The 14,051-nt window shown below is 38.3% G+C and overlaps 1 protein-coding gene across 4 annotated transcripts in view; it reads left to right on the top strand.

Moving 5' to 3' along the window:
- Nucleotides 1–14,051, top strand: part of BCO2 (beta-carotene oxygenase 2) — a 57,008-nt gene that overhangs the window by 13,134 nt on the left and 29,823 nt on the right. For all 4 annotated transcript variants that reach the window (XM_036862094.1, XM_036862095.1, XM_036862097.1 and 1 more), the window contains one exon: nucleotides 4,694–4,898. In XM_036862094.1, coding sequence (XP_036717989.1) covers nucleotides 4,694–4,898 — 205 coding nt within the window. The remainder of the gene's footprint in view (nucleotides 1–4,693; nucleotides 4,899–14,051) is intronic.

A 14,051-nucleotide genomic window follows, 5' to 3' on the forward strand; every position in this document is an offset into this window, starting at 1 on the left:
AATATGTATAAAATGGATAACTAATAAGAACCTGCTGTATAAAAAAATAAATAAAATTCAAAAATTCAAAAACAAAACAAAACAAAAAACCAAGAAAAAACCTCATTGTCCTTCAACCACACATTCCCATTGTTCTTGAAACGTGCTTTATGGGAGGATGGCACCTGAAGAGGGAAAATAACAACCGCCCAGGCTGTTATATCTTTCTGATAAATATCAAGCTGCAGTCACTTGTGAATGTTTCCCTCATTAGGTTTGGATAATTAATTGCTGAGTCTTGCTGCTTTCTTTTGAGAAAGGGGCAGTATATAAAATATATTTTATAAATAAAAATATGCTGCATCTGAATTAAGAATAAATGCTCAATTTCAGGGCTGCAAAAAAATAAAAAATAAAAAAATAAACTTATTTAATTCAATAATGTAGTGCTTGCTCTATGTAAGGCAAATGTGTTAGGTAATGGGGTGAAGACAAAAACAAGACCCTGTACTCGAGTACTAGTAGTAGAAGTCATAAAGTATATTCATCTTTATCACACTAGGTGGAGTAAGACAAATGCCGTAAGAGAGCTAAAACAGATGCTGTGTGATTTCAGACTAAGGAGAATCAGTTCTTACTATATGAAGTGGGAATATTGTGTTTATGAAGCTGGTGACATGGGCACTGCATCTTGAAGGATGCATCACCTTAAGTAGATGAGAAATATCCTAGGTGAAGACAGGTATACAGTTATGATGAGAAGAGACTGGAGAGTGGTCGAGTTTGGCTGGAGGAGAGGGTATTAGTGAGAGGCATTACTGGACAGGTAGGTTGGTGTGAGACTGTACAGTGCCTTCATCAATGCCTGGCCAGGTAGTTTAGACCTTATTTGGTAGACAGTGAGGAGTCGTTAGTAAAGGTTTTATGGAGGAATATACAACACAATCACATCTGTGCTTAGAAGATGAATTTAGTAGCAGTGCTCCCTAATGCTTTTACGTTATAGCTCACATAGAAAATGATAATATTTTTACTGCATACTGGAGTAAATTGGATGGGATCTGGAACCCCATGAGCTGCTTAGAGATGGAGGTGATTGACATGGGGCCTCTGGCCATCCTAAGGGCTAAGGGGATCAAGAGGCCCACCAATTAGGAAGCTCTGGCATAGATGATAGCTTCCCTATCTAGTTTCAATTAAGAGGCTGTGATAATATCCATCTAAGAGGTTGTGAGGACCTAAATTATGACAGTAGAAAGGAAGTTACTGCTAGGCAAGAGAATATGAAGCATCAGTGCTTATGAGAACAGGTTCAGGCTGGAAGAAAAATTTAGGGAGCTGCCCAGGAGAGGTGGACTGGTAAAAATCTTTACAAAGGATTTGTCCCAGGCACCCTTGCAAACTTCTGAGCCCTAGTAATTTATAATGGCTACCCTATATCATCCCCTTGTCCTCTTCCTGGCATTGTGTGCGTATAATCAGCAGAATTTAACCACTTAGTGAATGTTAGGGGGACAGTGAAGGAAGACAAATTCAAGGCCCACAGAGATTTTGAAGCTAGGTTATTTAGCAGGTGGGAAAATTGATTTGGAAGGGGGAAAATGAAAAATTCTCTTTTGCCATGTTGAGAGTCACTTGCAAGAAGTAATTGGTGAAAATAAGGGACTAGATGAGATTATCAAGGGAGAGTGCTGAGATTAAAGGTCCAAGGTCAGACTTTAGGAACACATTCATGAGGTGATGAGGAACCAATAAAGGGAATTAACTTTTGGAAATTATCTACTATTATTATATTTAATTATGATGATGGACTTGAACAGGAAGTTTTATCTGCCTTTTATTCTCATTATCCACATTTTATCATTGAAAAATCTGAGGCTTAGAGTGATTAGTAACTTGCCCAAGGTTGTTAGCTAGTAAGTAGGAAGCTGACATAAAGCAAACAAAGAGGAAGCAGGAAAGTTAGAAAAGTGCAATGTCTCAGAAGCTAAGAATAGAAAGGGGTTTAAGGAGCTGTTGCCTACATTATCAAGCACTATGGAAAATATGAAGAATATATAATAAACTGCCACCAGCATGCTATGGAGTACAGAACATATAAACATGTAAATATTTTCTAAAATGTAAAATGTTTTAAGTTCATGAATCTCTATTCAGACAAATACCCAATCAGGGTATTCAGTTTACTTCTACTTAAGTAAGAGGAGTAAAAGATCTGACCTCAGGGAACTTATTTTAATCTAAGAGTGAAAATAAGGTAAATATGCATAATAATAATAAAAGTAGTAAGATAAATACCGGAGGGTTTCCTTTTCTAAGTTTTCAAAGCATCCTCTTTATACCTCTAATCTTCTGGCTCTCAAATTTTATTGTAGTATGCCTAAGAATACCTGCTTGCCCTACCTCAGAGATTCTGATTAGGTCCAGAGTGGGGTCCATGAATCTGCGCATTAGCAATAACACCAGGTATTTCTGTTACAAGTAGACCCCAGGCCAGACCTTGAGAAATAATGCTCAAACAAAACGCTGACTACAGTATAAATGATCTACTTGTATGTCTGTTTCCTAGGCAGTGAGTTCCTTTACATCTGAGTTCTAACACTTTTTATCCCTCAGCAGTGCCTATGACTTTGTTGAATGAATAAATAATTCAAAGAAAGAAGATATTACATCTTGTTGATTGGTCATTGAAAGCTACATAAATAATAATAGGTAACATTGTTTGAGGGACTTCCCTGGTGGCGAAGTGGTTGGGAATCTGCCTGCCAATGCAGGGGACACAGTTTCGATCCCTGGTCCGGGAAGATCCCACATGCCATGGAGGAACTAAGCCCGTGCATCACAACTACTGAGTTTGTGCTCTAGAGCCCGCAAGCCACAACTACTGAGCCCCTGTGCCACAATTACTGAAACCCACGTGCCTAGAGCCTGTGCTCCGCAACAAGAGAAGCCACCACAATGAGAAGCCCATGCACTGCAATGAAGAGTAGCCCCTGCTCACCGCAACTAGAGAAAGCCTGCACGCAGCAACGAAGACCCAATGCAGTCAAAAATAAATAAATAAAAAATAAATAAATTTATAAAAAAAGACTCAAAAAATTGTTTGAGTATTTACTATGCTCTAAAAACTTTATATAACCTAACTTGTTTATTATTTATAGCCTTAGGAGCAATAAGGATTATTATTATTCCCGTCTTAGAAGGAGGAAGCAACACAGAGAGGTGTTCTTCCTCAAGGCTAATTATTTGGAAAATGGGAGGCCAAGATTTGAACCCAAGCATTCTAGAGCCAGTCAGAGCCTGGGCCCACACTCTTAAGTATTACACTATGCTGCCTCTTAAAGGAAATAGCATTTCAGATAGACTTTGAACAATAGATAAAATTTCCTTAGGGATAGATTAGTGGGAAGGACATTCAGGGTGAAAGTGAATTTTCTTTGGGAAATCAGGAAATAGTTGGGTTTGACCAAATTGTTACTTATAGGAAAGTAGAAGCACTCAAGTGCTCTAAACTCAATTTTTGAAAGAGTTGAAAGAAGTGGGATAATAGATACAATACTATAAAATGTTTTGCTAAAACAATAGTGTCCCTATGTTTTAGTTAGGTTTTCTAGTTTAGACTTCATCACTGTTAAAGTTTTATGAAATAAAATAAAGGACTATATTTTATAGTATCTAATTAATTATGTACTTGACCACCCCTCTGTGTTAGGAAATACTGCCTGTGAACACTGAATAAATATGAAATAAAGGGATAATTTTCAGCTCTCTATTATAAAATAATGACTTTTTTGTGGCTTTTGAATTTCAGGTAATTTCAGACCAGGTTTCACTGCATAATTTAATTTATGATACCTTTTTCCTAGAAAATGCCATGTTCATTCATGAGTGTACCATTAAAATAGCAGAAATTAGGGGCTCCCCTGGTGGCGCAGTGGTTAAGAATCCGCCTGCCAATGCAAGGAACATGGGTTTGAGCCCTGGTCCAGGAAGACCCCACATGCCGTGGAGCAACTAAGCCCGAGCGTCACAACTACTGAGCCCACGTGCCACAACTACTGAAGCCCGCGTGCCTAGTGCCTGTGCTCCGCAACAAGAGAAGCCACTGCAATGAGAAGCCCACACACTGCAACAAAGAGTAGTCCCCGCTCACCACAACTAGAGAAAGCCCGTGTGCAGCAATGAAGACCCAATGCAGCCAAAAATAAATAAATAAATAAAAATTTAAAAAAATAGCAGAAATTAAATTGCAGATCCTATTAAATTCTCATAAATCACTATGAAATATTTGGGATCACATTCTGGTGTACCTAAAGTACTGAGGTCAATGTAATTATAATATTGAATGGTGGGTATTTTTTATTATAACAATGATGTGTAGCTATTAGTACATCTGTGCTTAGCATGTAGATTCAGTGTTGTGAAAAGACCAGCATTGTTCAACTATGAGAAATGACAATAGTGGTAACTAAAGTCCTGAGTTAATTCTTAGGCAGATTTGTACTGCAAGAACACAAAAAGGATTATTGTGGTTCAAAAATGGAGAACCAAAGAGTTGGTGGTCTGAGAATGAGGAAGGAGAGGAATTTGGGGACTATATTTGGTGTTAGGTTTATACTTCCCTTACCAGTAGATGAGATTATTGTCTATGGAGAAACAGGAATGTTCATAGAAGATTGGTAAAATTTTTGTGCTTTTGATTTACTCTTCACAGCGTTGAAGACGTACATGGAAAATACTCATCAGAAAAAAGTGATTTTCAGTAAGCGGAAGAGCCTTCCATGTATTGCGCCACTTTTAACCACGGTGGAGGAGACTCCGCAGATCATCTCTGCTCGAGTCCGGGGACATTTTCCTAAGTGGCTCAATGGCTGTCTGCTTCGAATTGGACCTGGGAAGTTCGAGTATGGGAAGGATAAGTAAGCCTTGATTCTGAAGAACAATTTGGATTTCTTAGCATGGACTGTTCTATGGAATATGCATTAATATCTGCTTCCTCTCTGAGGCTAACATTGCCATGCAATCCCTTTGATTACAGATGAGGAAACTATAGTCTACAGAAAAAAATGGAGATTTAATTCTTTTTTAAAAGTTTTGACTTTTCTGCTTTGCAGAATATTGTAAATTTTAAGTCACCTGAAAGTTTATGCTAAAAGAGAAGTGTCAGGAACAATCTATAGGATTAGCAAGCTCTATTTCATCACAAGTTTCTGAAGGAAGGGGCAATGTCTTCACCTCATACCACTCCCTTACCCAGTACTCCCCAGACACAATGGCTCTTTCAGTTCCTCAAACCAGGCATGTTTATTTTTGCTCAGGGTCTTGGCATTGGCTTGCTCATCTCTCTTCCCAAGTCTGATTCTTGTCATTCAGATATGAGCTCAAATTTCACATCCTTTGAGCCTTCCCTGATCTCCCAATCTAAAAATGCTACTATTTTTTATATTACCTATTTTAATTATCTGCATTATCAATATCCAGTATATTTTTGTTTGTTTATTTATTTATTAGCTGTGTTTCCTCACTAGATGGCAGTTCCATGATGGTGGGGACATTTTCTTGTTCAACCCATATCCCCAATATCTAGGATAATGCCCTATACTTAAATAGCACTCAATAAGTATATGTAAATAATTGAAAAAACCCAATAACTCTTTAGTGAATTATTTCTCTGTGTGTCTACTAGGGACATGAAGTGATGTGAAGAAACCACTATGGTCAGGAAGAAATCTACTTTGCTTTAAACATTTAAAAATATTTGAAACTTCTTTTTCATTGTGAAAGTTTTTACCTGTATAAAACTTTTTGACGTATAGAACAGAGTGTGGAAAAAGTGTGTACCACATGCTCTGTTAGCACTTTGGTGTATTTCCTGCTAATCTCTATAGATTTGTTTTAAATAATCACAATCATATGTAGAATTTTTTTTAGTGAAGTATAATTGACATATAACATTATACTAGTTTCAGGTGTACAACATAATGATTCAGTATTTGTATGTATTGTGAAATGATCATCACAATAAGTCTAGTTAACATTCATCACCATACATAGTTACAAAATTTTTTTTCTTATGATGAGGACTTTTAAGATTTACTCTCAGCAACTTTCAAATATGCAATAAGTATTATTAACTATAGTCACCATGCTGTACATTACATCCCTTATTTATTTTATAACTGGAAGTTTGTACCTTTTCATCCCCTTCACCTCTTGCAATCACCAGTCTATTCTCTGTATCTATGAGCTTGTTTTTCTTTTTCTTTTTCTTTTTCTTTTTTTTTAAGATTCTACATATAAGTGAGATCATATGGTATTTGTCTTTCTCTGTCTGGCTTATTTCACTTAGCATAATGCCCTCAAGCTCTATTCATGTTGCAAATGACAGCATTTCTTTCCTTTTTATGGCTGAGTAGTATTCCATTGTGTATATAGATGCCACAGCTTCTTTATCCATTCATCTGTCCATGGGCACTTAGGTTGTTTTCATATCTCAGCTACTGTAAATAATGCTGCAGTAAACATGAGGGTGCATATATCTTTTTGAGTTAGTGTTTCTGATTTCTTTGGATAAATATCCAGAAGTGGAATTGCTGGATCATATGGTAGTTCTATTTTTAATTTTTTGAAGAACCTCCATACAGGTTTCCGTAGTGGCTGTACTAATTTACTTTTTCACCAACAGTGCGTGAGTGTTCTCTTTTCTGCACATCCTCCCCAACACTTGTTATTTCTTGTCTTTTCAATAATAGCCATTCTAACAGGTGTAGGGTGGTATGTCATTGTGGTTTTGATTTGCATATGCCTGATGACTAGTGATGTTGAGCATCTGTTCATGTACCTGTTGACCATCTGTATGTCTTTTTTGGGAAAATGTCTATACAGATCTTCAGCCCATTTTAAAACCAGGTTTATGTTATTTTGCTATTTAGTGTATGAGTTCTTTATATATTTTAGATATTAACTGAATTTTTTTGCCCTCATTTAAAAAAATTTCATACTGTCATAAGCCTTTTTATCTGTGTTGCTACAAAATCTGAATGACTATTACTTTTAATGGCTGGATGATATTCCAGAAATCACTGCCCTTCAAAAAAATATGATAAAATACACATTACATAAAATTTGCCATCTATTTTTGAGCGTACAGTTCATTAGCATTAAGTACATTCACACTGATGTGCTATCATCACCACCGTCCATCTACTTTTCATCTTGCAAAACTGAAACTCTACCCATTAAACAGTAACTCCCCATTCTCCCCTTCCCCAAGCTCCTGGCAACCACCTAATTGTACCTTCTATTAGTTATATCATTCCTGTGGGCCTGGTGGGGATCTGATTACGGTCCTACTGTGCTTCTCCAGCTGTTGTTAGAAACAGATCAAGAATTAGGGGCATGTTTAAGATATATTTCTTAATAACCCAGATATTTTAATTTGCTGAACCTGTTGCATCTTGTCTTTACTGAATATTAGACTTTTAAAATGCCAGTGCTAGAAGGAAACAAAATGCAATGTTCTTCCACCGCCCTACCCCTCCCCAACCAGCTGCTGCAAGAAGCCCTTAAGAAGTTACTTTAAATGCTTAGGGTAATGGTTGGGGGGCTGGGAACCGCCCTACCCCTCCCCAACCAGCTGCTGCAAGAAGCCCTTAAGAAGTTACTTTAAATGCTTAGGGTAATGGTTGGGGGGCTGGGAAGGTAGGGGACTGATTTGGAGGTAGAAAAAAAGAAAATGACTGAACTGACCTATGGACACCCCCCCTTAGCCCTAACAGAGAAGCTCTACTTTTCCCTATTTTTATCTGGATTTCATGAAAGTTATAATTTGAAAAAAGATTATGAAGCAAAAAGGAAGAGGAGGAGGAAAAGAAAAATAAAACTACTAGTCCACTGCCCAGAGGGTAACAGCCTCTTACAAAAAGCACATGGTATTTCATCTGCTACAGGAGTAGCTTTAGTCAGTTGTAAAACCAAGTAGCAGAGCTACTCAGGGCCTGGGATTGCACCACAGGCCTCTTTTAAGATAAAGATCTTTGTGGGAGAAGGAAAATGGGCGGTGTGGTTGGTCCTCATAAGTGTCTACTTTGTCCTTCAAATCAATTCTTTTTCAGAGCCAGCAGTAGGTATTTATAGCAAGAACAAGGTCTTGCCTGCCTCTTGGGTGAGAAGTACAGGTATCTTCAAGTTGAGGAGAAGACAAATTGAGGCTTAGTTTAGTGGTTTGGCTCCCAACTTAGATTTACTTATTTATTTTCATGGGAGACTTTTCTTTTTTATTTCTAAAAGGCATCATCAGTTATTTTTGTTATCATAATATACAACTTTCTCTTTTGTGGACCCCTAAGTCTCATTCATATCTTTCATGTCTTTTCAATAGAATTCACTTGCAAACATTTGGGGGGCATTTCTTTTTTTTTTAAACTTTTTATTTTATATTGGAATATAGTTGATTAACAACGTTGTGATAGTGATAGTTTCAGGTGTACAGCAAAGTGATTCAGTTATACATATACATGTATCTATTCTTTTTCAAATTCTTTTCCCATTTAGGTTGTTGCATAATATTGAGGAGAGTTCCCTGTGCTATACAGTAGGTCCTTGTTGGTTATCCATTTTAAATATAGCAGTGTGTACATGTCAATCCCAAACTCCCTAACCGCCCCTCTTGCCTACCCTTCCCCCCTGGTAACCATAAGTTCATTCTCTAAGTCTGTGAGTCTCTTTCTGTTTTCTCAATAAGTTCATTTGTTTTTAGATTCCACATATAAATGATATCATACGATGTTTCTCTTTCTCCGTCTGACTTACTTCACTCAGTATGACAATCTCTAGGTCTGTCCATGTTGCTGCAAATGGCATTATTTCATTCTTTTTAATGGCTGAATAATATTCCATTGTATATATGTACCACATCTTCTCTATCCATTCCTCTGTTGATGGACATTTAGGTTGCCTCCATATCTTGGCTATTGTAAACAGTGCTGCAATGAACATTGGAGTGCATGTATCCTTTTGGACCATGTTTTTCTCCAGATATATGCCCAGGAGCGGCATTGCAAGATCATATGGTAGCTCTATTTTTAGTTTTTTAAGGAACCTCCATACTGTTCTCCATAGTGGCTGTACCAATTTATATTCCCACCAACAGTGTAGAAGGTTTCCCTTTTCTCTATATCCTCTCCAGCATTTATTGTTTGTAGTCTTTTTGATGATAGCCATTTTGACTGGTGTGAGGTGATATCTTAGTGTAGTTTTTATTTGCATTTCTCTAATAATTAGCGATGTTGAACATCTTTTCATGTGCCTTTTGGCCATCTATATGTCTTCTTTGGAGAAAAGTCTATTTAGGTCTTCTGCACATTTTTTGATTGGGTTATTTGTTTTGATGATATAAGCTGCATGAGCTGTTTGTAAATTTTGGAGACTAATCCCCTGTCGAGCACATCATTTGCAAATATTTTCTCCCAATCTGTGGGTTGTCCTTTTGTTTATGGTTTTCTTTGCTGTGCAAAAGCTTTTGAGTTTAATTAGGTCCTATTTGTTTATTTTTGTTTTTATTTCTATTACTCTGGGAGATGGATCGAAAAAAAATATTGCTGTGATTTATGTCAGAGAGTGTTCTGCCTGTGTTTTCCTCTAAGAGTTTTATAGTGTCCAGTCTCGCATTTGGGTCTTTAATCCATTTTGAGCTTATTTTTGTATATAGTGTTAAAGAATGTTCTAATTTCATTTTTTTACATATAGCTGTCCAGTTTTCCCAGCACCATTTGTTGAAGAGACTGTCTTTCCAGCATTGTATAGTCTTGCCTCCTTTGTTGTAGATTAATTGACCATAGGTGAGTGGATTTATTTCTGGGCTTCCTATCCTGTTCCATTGATCTATATTTCTATTTTTGTGCCAGTACCATACTGTTTTGATGACTATAGCTTTGCATTATAGTCTGAAGCCAGGAAGCCTGATTTCTCCAGCTCCATTTTTCTTTCTCAAGATTGCTTTGGCTATTCAGGGTCTTTTGTGTCTCCATACAAATTTTAAGATTTTTTGTTCTAGTTCTGTGAAAAATGCTATTGGTAATTTGATAGGGATTGCATTGAATCTGTAGATTGCCTTGAGTGGTATAGTCATTTTCACAGTATTGATTCTTCTAATCCAAGAACATGGTATATCTTTCCATCTGTTTGTGTCATCTTTGATTTCTTTCATCAGCGTCTTATAGTTTTCAGAGTACAGGTCTTTTGCCTCCTTAGGTAGATTTATATCTAGGTATTTTATTCTTTTTGATGCAATGGTAAATGGGATTATTTCCTTAATTTCTCTTTCTGGTCTTTTGTTGTTAGTGTATAGAAATGCAAGAGATTTCTGTATATTAATTTTATAACCTGCAACTTTACCAAATTCATTGATTCATTGAATCATTGAGCTCAATTGATTCATTGAGCTCTAGTATTTTTCTGGTGACATCTTTAGGATTTTCTATGAATAGTATCATGTCATCTGCAAACAGTGACAGTTCAACTTCTTCTTTTGCAATTTGGATTCCTTTTATTTCTTTTTCTTCTCTGATTGCCATGGCTAGGACTTCCAAAACTATGTTGAATAAAAGTGACGAGAGTGGACATCCTTGTCTTATTCCTGATCTTAGAGGAAATGCCTTCAGCTTTTCACCACTGAGTATGATGTTAGCTGTAGGTTTGTCATATATGGCCATTATTATGTTGAGGTATGTTCCCTCTGTGCCCACTGTGTGAAGAGTTTTTATCATAAATGGGCGCTGAATTTTGTCAAAAGCTTTTCCTGCATCTATTGAGGTGATCATATGGTTTTTATTCTTCAGTTTGTTGGTGTGGAGTATCATATTGACTGATTTGCGTATACTGAAAAATCCTTGCATCCTTGGGATAAATCCCACTTGATCATGGTGTATGATCCTTTTAATGTGTTGTTGGATTCTGTTTGCTAGTATTTTGTTGAGGATTTTTGCATCTTATGTTCATCAGTGATATTGGCCTGTAATTTTCTTGTTTTGTGGTATCTTTGTCTGGTTTTGGTATCAGGGTGATGGTAGACTCATAGAATGAGTTTGGGAGTGTTCCTTCCTCTGCAATTTTTTGAAGAGTTTCAGAAGGATTGGTGTTAGCTCTTCTCTAAATGTTTGGTAGAACTTCTGAAGCCATCAGGCCTCGACTTTTGTTTGTTGGGAGTGTTTTAATCACAATGTCAACTTCAGTGCTTGTGATTGGCCTGTTCATATTTTCTATTTCTTCCTGGTTCAGTCTTGGGATAATGTACTTTTCTAAGAACTTGTCCATTTCTTCCAGGTTGTCCATTTATTGGTATACAGTTGTTTGTAGTAGTTTCTTATGATCCTTTGTATTTCTGTGGTGTCAGTTGTAACTTTTCCTTTTCCATTTCTAATTTTATTGATTTGAGTCCCCTCGCTTTTTTCTTGATGAGTCTGACTAAAGGTTTATCAATTTTGTTCATCTTTTCAAAGTACCAGCTTTTAGTTTCATTGATCTTTGCTATTGTTTTCTTCATTTTTATTTCATTTATTTCTGCTCTGATCTTTATGATTTGTTTCCTTCTACGAACTTAGGTTTTGTTTGTTCTTCTTTCTCTAGTTCCTTTAGATGTAAGGTTAGGTTGTTTATCTGGGATTTTTCTTGTTTCTTGAGGTAAGATTGTATTGCTATAAACTTCCCTCTTAGTACTGCAGGATTGGTTGGAGCATTTAATTCATTTACATTTTAAAAAAATTTTATTTATTTTTGGCTGTGTTGGGTCTTCATTGCTGTGTGTAGGCTTTCTCTATTTGCGGCGAGTGGGGGCTACTCTTTGTTGTGGTGCGCAGGCTTCTCATTGCAGTGGCTTCTCTTGTTGCGGAGCATGGGCTGTAGGCTTGCGGGCTTCAGTAGTTGCAGCACATGGGCTCAGTAGTTGTGCCACACAGGCCCTAGAGCTCACGGGCTTCAGTAGTTGTGGCACGCAGACTCAGTAGTTGTGGCTCATGGGCTGTAGAGCGCAGACTCAGTAGTTGTGGTGCACGGGATTAGTTGCTCTGCAGCATGTGGGATCTTCCCAGACCAGGGCTTGAACCCACATCCCCTGCATTGGCAGATGGATTCTTAACCACTGCGCCACCAGGGAAGTCCCTTAATTCATTTACATTTAAGGTAATTATTGATATGTATGTTCCTATTGCCATTTTCTTAATTGTTTTGGGTTTGTTTTGTAAGTCTTTTTTCTTCTTTTCCTCTTTTGTTCTCTTCTTTTGTGGTTTGATGACCATCTTTAGTGTTGTGTTTGGGTTGCTTTTTCTTTTGTGTGTGTCTATCTATTGTTGTTTTTGGGCTTGCTGTTCCCATGAGGTTTTGATATAGTAGTCTATATGTGTACAAGGTTATTTTAAGTTTCTGGTCTCTGCCCTGCCTAGAGGAGTTCCTTTAGCATTTTTTGCAAAGCTGGTCTGGTGGTGCTGAATTCTCTTGGCTAATGGCAGCCTCCAGGAGGGCTCACACCAATGAATACTTCCCAGAACTGCTGCTGCCAGTGTCTTTGTCCCCACAGTGAGCCACAGCTGTCCCCTGCCTCTGCAAGAGACCCTCCAATACTAGTAGGTAGTCTGGCCCAGTCTCTTATGGGGTCACTGCTTTTTCCCCTGGGTCCTGGGGAGCAGAAGACTTTGTGTGTGCCCTCCAAGAGTGGAGTTTCTATTTCCCCCATTCCTGTGGAAGTCCTGCAATCAAATCCTGCTGGCCTTCAAAGCTGGACTTTCTGGGGAACTCCTCCTCCTATTGCTGGACCCCCAGGCTGGGAAGCCCAACTCAGGGCTCAGAACCTTCACTCAGTGGGAGAACTTCTGTGGTATAATTGCTTTCCAGTCTGTGGGTTGCCCACCCAGTGGGTATGGGATTTTATTCTATTGCGATTGCACCCCTCCTACCATCTCACTGTGGCCTCTACTTTGTCTTTGGATGTTGGATATCCTTTTTGTAGGTTCCAGTGTTTTTCCATTGATGGTTGCTCAGCAGTTAGTTGTGATTCCAGTGCTCTTGCAAGAAGGGGTGAATGCATGTCCTTCTACTCCGCCATCTTCGAGATCCCAAATTAGATTTAAAGGGAGAGGTAGAGACCTGAAGTCAATGTGACTCTTAACCTGTGGACAAGAATAGCCCCACTTGGTTGTGAATCTCTGATCTCTTTGTTAGATGCTACTCAAAAGATCAACATGCAGACATAGTAGTGACATGACAAAGGCCTTTCTTCAATTAAAAACTTTTTATCAATGATTACATTGAAGGCATGCCTATCAGTTTTTAAAATCATAGGACTCTGGGCAGAATAGTAAATATCCTCAGCATTTTACTATTTACCACTCATCTGGAATGACTTCAGGATCCATGATGAAGACACTCCAGCCTTGTAATTCCTTGACCGTCCCCACTGCAGTGATTGTCCCCCTCTGTGCCACTTCACTAAGGCCACGTACTGAGGCCACATCCTGCATCTTATTCCACAGAATTGCCCTACCCCTGAAATCTTGAACTCTGAAACTCCACTTGGTGCTCAAAGCCCCAATTTCCACACTCCTCCATTCCCATGAAACTTATTTTCAATTGCGTCAAGTTCTCTTCTTCTTACTCTTCTCCATCTTCTCAGTTTATCAGCTTTCCTTTAGTTTCTTCTCCCAGGTGCAGATTCCACGATCAATCCCTTCAAATACACTCTCACCACCATCCTCACTTCCTTTGCCTTGGCGATCTCTGCCTCTCCTCTGACCATTTCTGGTCCTACATTAGCCTATTTCTGGTTTCCTCCACTCAGGGCCCAGGCCTCCTGAGCACTTCTGGAGGAAACACAGAACATTGCGGATTGATTCAATTACAAAATTATGATTTCCAGCCCCAGCTGAGCCCTTGGTGCTGCCAGGAAATCTTTAGCTCTTTCCAGCTTCCCACAGGGTCCCTTTCCTGAAGCCTCCATCACTCTCCCTGTCCCTTTCACTCTCAACAGATAGACCTGCCTACTTTATAATGGATAGAGGGGCAATTGGATTTGAGCTCCTTCA

Source organism: Balaenoptera musculus, chromosome 8 (genome assembly GCF_009873245.2).
Source record: "Balaenoptera musculus isolate JJ_BM4_2016_0621 chromosome 8, mBalMus1.pri.v3, whole genome shotgun sequence".
NCBI lineage: Eukaryota > Metazoa > Chordata > Mammalia > Artiodactyla > Balaenopteridae > Balaenoptera > Balaenoptera musculus.